The 9423-nt window shown below is 58.3% G+C and overlaps 1 protein-coding gene across 3 annotated transcripts; it reads left to right on the top strand.

The window, feature by feature from the left end:
- Positions 1-267: 267 nt before the first annotated feature.
- On the top strand, positions 268-9217 carry LOC130598555 (protein NDRG4-like). 3 transcript variants are annotated; one of them, XM_057408068.1, is made up of 15 exons: positions 268-425; positions 2451-2556; positions 3869-3989; positions 4317-4379; positions 4577-4637; positions 4898-4984; positions 5063-5119; positions 5431-5534; positions 5981-6037; positions 6135-6186; positions 6793-6840; positions 7057-7092; positions 7179-7230; positions 7854-7892; positions 8487-9217. In XM_057408068.1, exons 1-15 carry the CDS (start codon positions 405-407, stop codon positions 8639-8641), a joined length of 1059 nt encoding a protein of 352 aa, XP_057264051.1. In that variant the 5' UTR covers positions 268-404; the 3' UTR covers positions 8642-9217. The 3 variants fall into 3 exon arrangements, with proteins under 3 accessions (XP_057264051.1, XP_057264053.1, XP_057264052.1); XM_057408070.1 differs by lacking the exon at positions 5981-6037; XM_057408069.1 differs by lacking the exon at positions 7854-7892 and having other exon boundaries at positions 269-425.
- The last annotated feature ends 206 nt before the right edge of the window (positions 9218-9423 follow it).

Here is a 9423-nt window from a genome sequence, read left to right as displayed (position 1 = left end):
GTGGCTGGAGCCACACGTGTGTGCTGGGTGCCCAGGCACCCCAGCCTGTCCCGCTGTGCCCGAGGAGGGAAAATGGAGCAGGTTCTGCATGGCGCCAGGCAGTTTTTCCTTCATAAACAAGAATATTCGGGGCTAATTGGAGCATGACTAATTCCGTTGGCAGCCAATGGCTGAGTGCTGGCTCCATCGCAGTGCTCCCGCAATGGAGCCCAACCTGTGTTGAGGGGGGAGGGAGGCAGAGGCAGGGCTTAGCACAGGGCTGGGGCTCTGCTATAAAGCCAGGCGAGGGGCTGAGCCAGCGCAGAGCTCTGCTTCACCCAGTCCACTGCACCGCTGTGCCGCGCACCGGGACCCTGCTCTTGTTCCACTCTGCCTGAGCATCCTTGTCCTCCCAGTTCCTCACCATGCCTGAGTGCTGGGATGGGGTAGGTACCACCGCTCCGTGCTTGCTGCCCTCCCTTTGCCGAGTTCTGCCTCAAGTACCTCCCCTGCTCGTTGAGGCTGGACCTTTGTACCCAGCAGGGCTTGGAGTGGGGCAGGCAGGGGTTGGTGAGGGGGAACCTGCTGCTGGGGAGCTTTTGCTTCTTGCAGCCCCATTGCTGCATATCTGATGTGCCACAGGCTTCAGGGACACAGTGTCCTTGAGCATGTCCTCCCCGAGCCCAGCTGAGATGCTGCACCCAGGCTGAGTGTGGCTGCAGAGGCTGCTGATGGGGGGATGGGTGGTACCTTGCCCCTTCCCCACCCCAGATCTGCAGAGGGAGAGGGTCTCCTGCTGTTTTGAAGCAATCTCTTGGATGCCTTTTGGTCTCTGTAGTAATGGCAACAGGCTGGTGCAGAGGAGGAGCACCTCAGTAGTAACTGAGTGACCTGTACAGGGCTGGGTGCCTGAGTGCTGTGACACTCCTCCTCCACCTCACCCTACTCCGCTTCTTGCTAGGGCCATGGGTTGTCAGTGCTCTCTACTTCTCTCTGCCTGCATCCCCTGCATCCTTATCCTGCCCCCCTCCCCCTCCCCCCCCCCGAGCATCCCTGCTGCAAAGGGCAGGGCTGTGGTACACAGGAATGCTGCAGAGGCTGCACCATGGGCAGGGATGTGCCTGGCTGGGGGAGGGGGGAGTTGGGGGGGGGGGGGTGGGGAAGGAGCTGCCACCTTGGGCATGTGATTTTGGGGTGGGAATGCAGCCTGAGCTGTTGGAGCTATGATGGGGACCATGGGCACAGTGATGGCAAAGAGTCAGCCCTATGCCCAGGATCAAACTACATGGATGCTTCCTGCTCTGTGACCTTGGGCCAGGCCCTTCCTCTGCCTCAGTTTTCCCACCACTGGTGCAGAGGGATGTCCCTGCTCATTACCTGCTGTCTGATACAGCCTTGGGGAGTGGTGGGGCAGCTGTGGATGAGGGGTGGGTTTGGGGTGCCTTTGGGGAGCAGAGTGTGGTCTCCACAGAGCTTTTGAGCTGCCCTCAAGCACTGCATCCCCCCACAGATAATGGATCTCAGTGAGGGGAGGCACTGCAGTGAGGAGACCACGTCCTCAGGCAGTTCCTCCCACCTCAGGCCCGTGTCCTTCAGAGTCCTTGGCAGCACATAACCCGCAGGAGCATCCACATACATACCTGCTACCCTCCCAACAGCCCATCTGTGAGGCTGTCAGTTCCTACAGTGAGGACTGTGCCAGCATCCCCTGCCCACCCCATGACGTTCCTGTTCCCACCAGATCCTGGATTCGAGGTCACTGGCTGGCAGGGATGGGCATCCGGAGGGGACCTTGGTCCTTTGTCCCCAGGCAGCTTGCAGCATCAGTTTCCCTTGCTGGCTGGGGATGATGGCTGTGAGCCCTCCCAGCCAGGGAAACTGAGGCACAGGGCAACCCTGGTCTCTGTATGGGGGCACAGCCATGTCAGACCAAGATGTTTTTAAGTTACTTTAGCTGTGATTTTGGCATCAGGCTTCAGAGTTTCCCAGGGCAGTGTCTGGGGTCTGACCTCTGTCTGTTTGTCCCAGGCACAACGAATCCAGGCCAACTGGGTCATGCTGTCATCCCCATCCTGTTGCCAAACTCCCTCAGTCTCAGGCCCTTGAAGATCTCCTGTCCCATGCTGTGGTCTACCTGTCCTGTTCCATGATCCTTGTCTCCCAAGACATCTTGGATCATCCCATCCCATCCCAGACTTCTATCCCTTGATCCCATCCTGTGATCCCACCCCATGATGCACCATGATCCTAAATCCCATTATCCTATCCCAAGTCCTCCCTTTCCTTCCTTGTGATTTGCCTTCCTTCTGCAACTGCAGGGATGCCCAAAGCTGTTTTTTTTCTTGTAATGGCTACTCCTCTTTCCCTTGTGCTCCCATGGGATCCAGCTGCCCAGGGTAAGGGCTGGGGTGATGGGGCATGAGAGGATGTTTTGAGCGAAACGCATCACCCCATCTCTTCTCTTCCCTCAGGAACATGACATTGAGACCCCCTATGGACTGCTGCACGTGGTCATCCAGGGCTCTCCCAAGGGGAATCGCCCGGCCATCCTGACATACCATGACGTGGGCCTCAACCGTGAGTACTTGTCCCTGAGCCATGGGGTGCAAGGGCAGGAGGGAGCAAGCTTGGGGCTGCAGTGGGTGCAGGATGTCAGCCTCCCATGGAGGGTCCCCAGGTTGCGTTGGGTGCCCCCAGGTATCTGATGGCACCAGGAGGGTTTGGATGCTCAGCACAATCCAAAGCCCAGGCCAGGAGTGCTTGGGCACCCTGCTGCTGGCTGTGGGCTGGCCACATCAGGAAGGATGGAACACAGGGGATGCTGGATGGGTTTCCGCTGCTGCCTGCCCATTGGAATCCAGAGCATGCACCCTGTCGTGGGGTCTGAAGGAGATGGGGAAGAGTAGGGAAGGAGAGACCTGATCTGGGGATTCTGTGCTATCTGGTTTAGATGGAGATGAGGAACAATTTCTTCACTGAGGGGCTGGTCAGGCATTGGAACAGGCTGCCCAGGGCAGTGGTGGAGTTACTGTCCCTGGAAGTGTTCACAAACCATGTTGCTGAGTCCCTTAGTGACATGGGTTAGTGGTGGCCTTGGCAGTGCTGGGTAATCTTGGTGATCTTGAAGGTCTTTTCCAACCTGATTGATTCTATGATTAGACCTGCAGCCCAGACCCTGGGCTGTATCCCTGAGCTGAGCCAAGCTGGGATGCCCAGTGGCCTATGTGAGGAGGAGCTGAGGCTGAGTCACCACAAGTGGAAATGAGCACTTTCACTTCCAGGGATGCACCATGTTGGTTGCGATGGCCCTTACAACCTGCCTCACCCCTATGTTTTAGAAGGGGTGTCCTGGCACTGATGCCATGGGACAGAACCCCTCCAAGCCCTGACAATGGCTGTATCCCACTGCAATGGTGGTGGCCTGTCCACAGCAGCACCAGGGCTGTTTCTTTGACTGTTTCCAAGGAGGGAGATTTGCAACCGTTTCTCAAATCCCATGTTTGATTGAGCCCATGCTGGGGATTTTGGATAGGGCTGATAATACCCCAGGCTACTGTTCCTGCTGCCCAGGGTGGTTCTGCAGCTCTGGGCTTTGAGTTCCCCAGTCCCATCCCTCCAAATTGACAAGGCCGATCCCAAACACCTCATTTTCCTGGCTGTGTCTGTCCATCTCTATGCTTCCCAGCACCAGTAGGGATGCAGGACTTGCTAACAGTGGCTGTGGTCTCTGCTGTGGGGACAAGGAGCCTGGCAGGAAGGGGATGGGAAGGCTTTGGTGACATGTCACCTCCTGGTTGAAGGGCAGTGGGAGGGTAGGTAACATTTCTGCATACTCTCTGGCCCCCGTGCCGGGGTGTTTAGTGTCTGATCCCTGCCTACCCTTTGACAGACAAGCTTTGCTTCAATACCTTCTTCAACTATGAGGACATGCAGGAGATCACGAAGCACTTTGTGGTGTGCCATGTGGATGCACTGGGCCAGCAGGCAGGAGCCTCGCAGTTCCCTCAGGGGTAGGTGCCAGATTTAGGGACTCACTATGCCCACAGGGTGTCACCTCCCTGCCTGCTGGGATGTCACTTCCCTGGCCACTGTCATGTAACATCTCTGTCACCTTCCTGCCCACTGAGATGTCACCACCCTGCCCATGGGCTGCTGCTGCCTGAGCAGTTGTGCCCTGCCTGCAGGTCTCTGAACTGTGTCAAAGCCCGTGGCAGACAAACAGGGTGGATTGCAGGTGGATGACAATTCCTTGCCCACTCCAGGCAGCCCTGATGCCCTGTCCCAGCCTTCCTGCTCTGCATCCCATAACATCATCCTGTGCCCCCCCTGTGCTGCAGGTACCAGTACCCATCCTTGGACCAGCTGGCTGCCATGCTCCCCAGTGTGGTGCAGCACTTTGGGTAAGTCACCTCCCCTCCACACTGCCGGCTGGGGGTGCTGGGCAGAGAGATGGGCAGAGGACAATGCTTTGGGGCTGGGGAGGTGTCCCAGTAAGCTGGCATCCTGCATGTGCCCTTGTGCTGCAGGTGGAGGGGTGCCCCAGGGAGCCCATGCTGGAGCCCACTGGCCCCCCCATACGCACCTCTTCACTTTCCAGGTTCAAGTACGTGATCGGGATTGGTGTTGGGGCAGGAGCCTACGTGTTGGCCAAGTTTGCGGTGAGCTGGGGCTGGGCTGGGCTGGCCCTGAGTTACCTGTAGCTGCTGTCAGCCCAGGGCATGGGGAAGACCAGGATCTGACACCCCTGGGCAGGCTGTGACCCTGTGAAGGCTCCTGGAGGAATGGGGGCCCAGGATGACAATGTGGTCATGCTGGCCAGGTCTTGCCACATGTCTCCCATTGCTCTCAGTGCAGTGGGCAGTGGTGCTGGTGGGGGCTGCCCTACCCTGCTGAGCACTGCCCGTCTTGCTCGCTGCAGCTCATCTTCCCTGACCTGGTTGAAGGACTGGTCCTCATGAACATTGACCCCAACGGCAAAGGCTGGATTGACTGGGCAGCTGCCAAGGTGGGCAGAGCCCTGACCCCACTCCCTGGGGCAGGAGCCAGCCAAGTGGCACTGTAACTCCCTGTGCTCCCTCCACAGCTCTCTGGCCTCACCAGCACACTACTGGATACTGTCCTCTCCCACCTCTTCAGCCAGGTAAGGGATCCCGATGCATCCTGATGGTCACCAGCTTCTCATCCTGCATCCCTGCGGGCTGTGCCTTGCCATGTGGCATTGGACCTGCCCTATATCCACAGGGATGAGGTTAGTCAAGCCCTGCCTGATCTAGGGCTTAGCCTTCATAAGTGTGTGACTCATGCCCACATCCTTCCTGGGAATGCTGCCTGCAGCTCCACTGTGCCCAGCTGCATGCCCTCTCTGGCACAGCATAGGCAGGTTGGGGGGGAGTGGGGTGTCTGCATGGCATCAGGCAGTGCCTGCCCTAATCCCCATCCCTGCTGGCACAGGAAGAGCTGATGAACAACACAGAGCTGGTGCAGAGCTACCGGCAGCAGATCAGCAGTGTGGTGAACCAGTTCAACCTCCAGCTCTTCCTCAACATGTACAACAGGTGAGTGTCCTGGGCTTTCATCTGCACCAGGCTGCAGTGCTGCTGGGAAGCCTGGCTTCGTTGAGTGCTGCCATCACCCTCCGGCACAGGCAGCAGTGTAGAGCTGGCTGCTGGTGCTGGCCAGGGATGCAGAGCCTTGCCATGTCCCAGAGCCTGCCACCATGGGTGCATGTCCCCTGTCTCCTGCACTGGGTGCTAGCACAGAGAAGGGGACAGAGATGCTGTCCCATCATGCAGGGGGGTGGGAGCCTTGTTACTGCACTGGGTGCTGCACCCTATTTGGGTCATGGCAGAGATGGATGTGGGGTTCTCCATCCACAGCATGCTGGGGCAGTGGGGCTGGGTGCTGCTTCCCAGAGCTGGCAGTGCATAGCAGCTCTTGTGCTATGGCATCAGTGGCAGCACTGGCCCATAGGCTCACACTCACCCTCTTTCTCCTCCATCAGCCGCAGGGATCTGGACATAAACCGGCCTGGGACTGTGCCCAACGCCAAGACACTGTGGTAAGAGTTGCACCAGCATGGCATAGGGTTGGTCCCAGGGCAGTGGAGTCCTCCCAGGCCAAGCCCTGACTGTGCCTTTTCCTCCTCTCACTTCCAGCTGCCCTGTGATGCTGGTGGTTGGAGACAATGCGCCTGCTGAAGAAGGGGTGGTGAGTGATGGGGTAGTGCCTGCGGAGTGGTAGTGCCCATCACTACATGGGCACACACACATGCGCCTGCTCAGACAAACGTGAGCACCCATGTGCAGGAACGTGCTCATGTACCAACCTACCTGCTCATGTGTGCATGTGCATGGTGACACACCTGGAAATCTCCCCTTCCTCTTATGCTCAGATGCACACAGTGTGCACACTCGGATTTGTTGGCACACAGGCACCCTCCCTGCTTGGCCACATGCACTCAAAGAACTGCTGACACACACATGTGTTGTCCATGCTTGCACAATCAATCAGCCTCAGGGATTGTGCAGGTGACCACATTTGCATGTAATGTGTAAGTGCATGCACAACCTCCTCCAGCATGTGTGTCTCTGTGCATACACACATGCTTGTACATATGTGTGACACACAGGATGCCTGGCAGGAGAAAGGTCCCCTCAGTCCCATGTGTGCAGGCTCAGGGATTGCCTTCCTGTCTCCACCTGCCTGGGGTGGGATGTGCCACTGAAGTGCCATGGGCCAGTGGCACTACCCATGTGCAACTTCTGCCCGGCTCGGGGCATTCCAGGGTGCTAATATCACCCCTCTTGCCCACAGGTGGAGTGTAACTCCAAGCTGGACCCCACCAACACCACCTTCCTGAAGGTAGGCCAGTGGCAGAGGCAGCCAGGAGGTCCCTGCTGCCATCAAGTGCCCATTCCCCTCCTCCCCAGGGTTGCAGGGTGTCCCTATCTCCCCATTCTAGGTCCATCCTGGCCATGGGAAGAGCAGGGTGGCCCCAGCAGTGTCATCCTGGGTACCAGGGGACAGGGTGGGTGGCAAAGGCTCCCTCCCAGACTAAGCAGGACCTTGTCTCTGCAGATGGCTGACTCTGGTGGGCTGCCCCAGGTCACACAGGTGAGCCCTCCCGGTGTCCCCAAATTGGGTATACTGGGCCTGAGACATGCCCTGGTGCTGTCCCTCACCTCTGCTCTCTCCCACAGCCCGGCAAGCTGACTGAGGCCTTCAAGTACTTCCTCCAGGGCATGGGCTACAGTGAGTGCCGGGCTGGGCATGGGGCTGGCATGTGTCCACATGTGCACATGCGTGTGTGCCCATGTGCGTGTGTGTGCTGACCTGGCTGCAGGAGAGGAGCCTGGTAACCTGGTGTACCCATCCTGAGGGAGAGCTGCATGTGTGTCTGTGGTGTATTTATCCTTGTCTTTGGGGGGGGGGGTGTGGGGGGGGTGTGAGCAGGCTCCATGTGCACACAGATGTGTGTACAAGGGCTCTGTGTGTACATATGTGTGTGGACAGCACGTCTGTGCATGTGTGCACACATACCTGTATGTGAGCATGCACATGCAGGGGCTTTGTGTGCATGCACAGACACACAGAATCCATGTGCACAAGTCTGTGTGCACGTAGGTGTGTGTAGGTCCATGAGGACATGTGTGTATGCATGTGTATGTGCAGGTCTGTGTGCACATTTGTGCATGCATATGCATGAAGGTCCATGTATACATATGTGTGTGAAGGTCTGTATGCACATGTGCAGGTCCATGTGCATGCACATGTGGGGTTGAGGGGGTGGAGGTGTCCTGGCCCCATGGAGCAGCCAGCCTGGCTGATGACATCTCTCTGCCCTCCCTGCCCCTGTTACATCCCGCTGCTGCCAGTTGCCCACCTGAAGGATCAGCGGCTGAGTGGGGGCTCAGGTACTGCTCAGTGCCTGCTGCTGCATGGTGCTGCCCAGCCTGTGCCCTCAAGCTGCCTGGGCACCTTTGGGAGCAGCCTGGGTGCTGGAATGGCCCTTCCCAGCCATATGTCCTCTGTCTTGCTCTGCTTTGCCTGAGATGAGCCCCCTGACCCATGGCTGAGAAATGCGATTCAGAGACATCCCCCACCAAGTGGGCAAGTCTTGGCAGTGCCCACTGTGCATCCTGGATAGAGGAGGGTTGGCACCATCTCTGTACACCCTGGTGAGCCAAAAGCACTCCCATCCTGGCTCACTCCTTGCCTGGATCATGGTGACCAGGGTCCCCTCTGCCTCATGCCCAGTGGTCACATTCCCAGGATATGTTCCCGGTGTGCAGCCTGTCCAGGGGCCGCTGTCCCTGCCCTGCTGTCCTTTGCCAGCCTGGAGCTTGCTCATGTTGTCACAACACCGCATGCTGCAAGCTAGTGCCCAGTGTCATTTGCTTCAGGGAGTGGGACCTGTGGCTTTGCTTGTTTGAGTTGCTGTTGGCTCAGATCTTGCTGGATTTTCAGAGGAAACTGAGCAGCCCATTCATGTCTGTGTGCCCGTGCAGTGCCATCCGCCAGCATGACCCGGCTGGCACGCTCCCGCACAGCCTCCCTCACCAGCACCAGCTCGGTGGATGGCACCCGTCCGCGTGCCTGTACCCACTCAGAGAGCACCGAGGCCATGGGACAGATCAACCACACCATGGAGATATCGTGCTGAGATCCACACCTGCCACTGACGTCTTCTCCAGAGCCATCTCCTACCCATCCGCATCACACCAGCACCTGCCTGTCCTGTCAACATCCTCCACCAGGGCTCTCGCCCCTTTGGGGTCAATTTGTCTTTTTGGCCATTGGCCCTTGTCTGGTACCAGAGAAGGAGAGGGGCTTTGCATCCCAGCCTTCAGCTCCTGGCTCTGTCCAGCAGTCACCATGGTTCTGCATCAGTCCTCAACCTTCCCAGCATCAGCCTGGCTCTGGCTTTGGAGGGTGGGTGGTGGTGGGGACAGGATGGAGAAAGCAGGGGTGAGGTGGGGATAGGATGGTGGGATGGGACAGGACAGCAGGACATGGAAGAGACACAGGAGGTAGGTTGTTGCCCCGCTATCAACCGACATCTGGCCAAGCCAGAAGGAAGACAGGGAACAGTGCTCACTGAGGGAGGTCACTGGGCCCTTCCCGGGGATGCAGCTCCCTTTCTCCCCACCAGTCCTCCCTGAGGAGAGCTGGTACAAGATCCCCAGCACACCCAGGACCTGCTGCACTGGAGCTGGCCCAGCATTGTGAGAAATAACCCCCCAAACTGTTCCCGTGCCCTGGTCACGTACCCTGAAGGTTGCCCTGGAGCAGTGGGCTCAGCCCTGCTCCAGAAGCCATTTGGGCAGGAAGGTGGCCTGCAGGGGAGGGTCCCCCTGCCTCTGCTCTTTGCACACGTTGGCACTTCCTTGGTCCCTTGGCTGGGGGTAAAGAGGAGCTGTGTGTCCTGACTTGCTCAGTCCCTGG

Source organism: Pezoporus wallicus, unplaced genomic scaffold (genome assembly GCF_028554395.1).
Source record: "Pezoporus wallicus isolate ANWC-B61680 ecotype Strahan unplaced genomic scaffold, APGP_CSIRO_Pwel_v1 contig_5155, whole genome shotgun sequence".
Lineage (NCBI taxonomy): Eukaryota > Metazoa > Chordata > Aves > Psittaciformes > Psittacidae > Pezoporus > Pezoporus wallicus.
The sequence above is the reverse complement of the archived record's forward strand: the minus strand, read 5'-3'. Positions and strand labels throughout refer to the sequence as shown.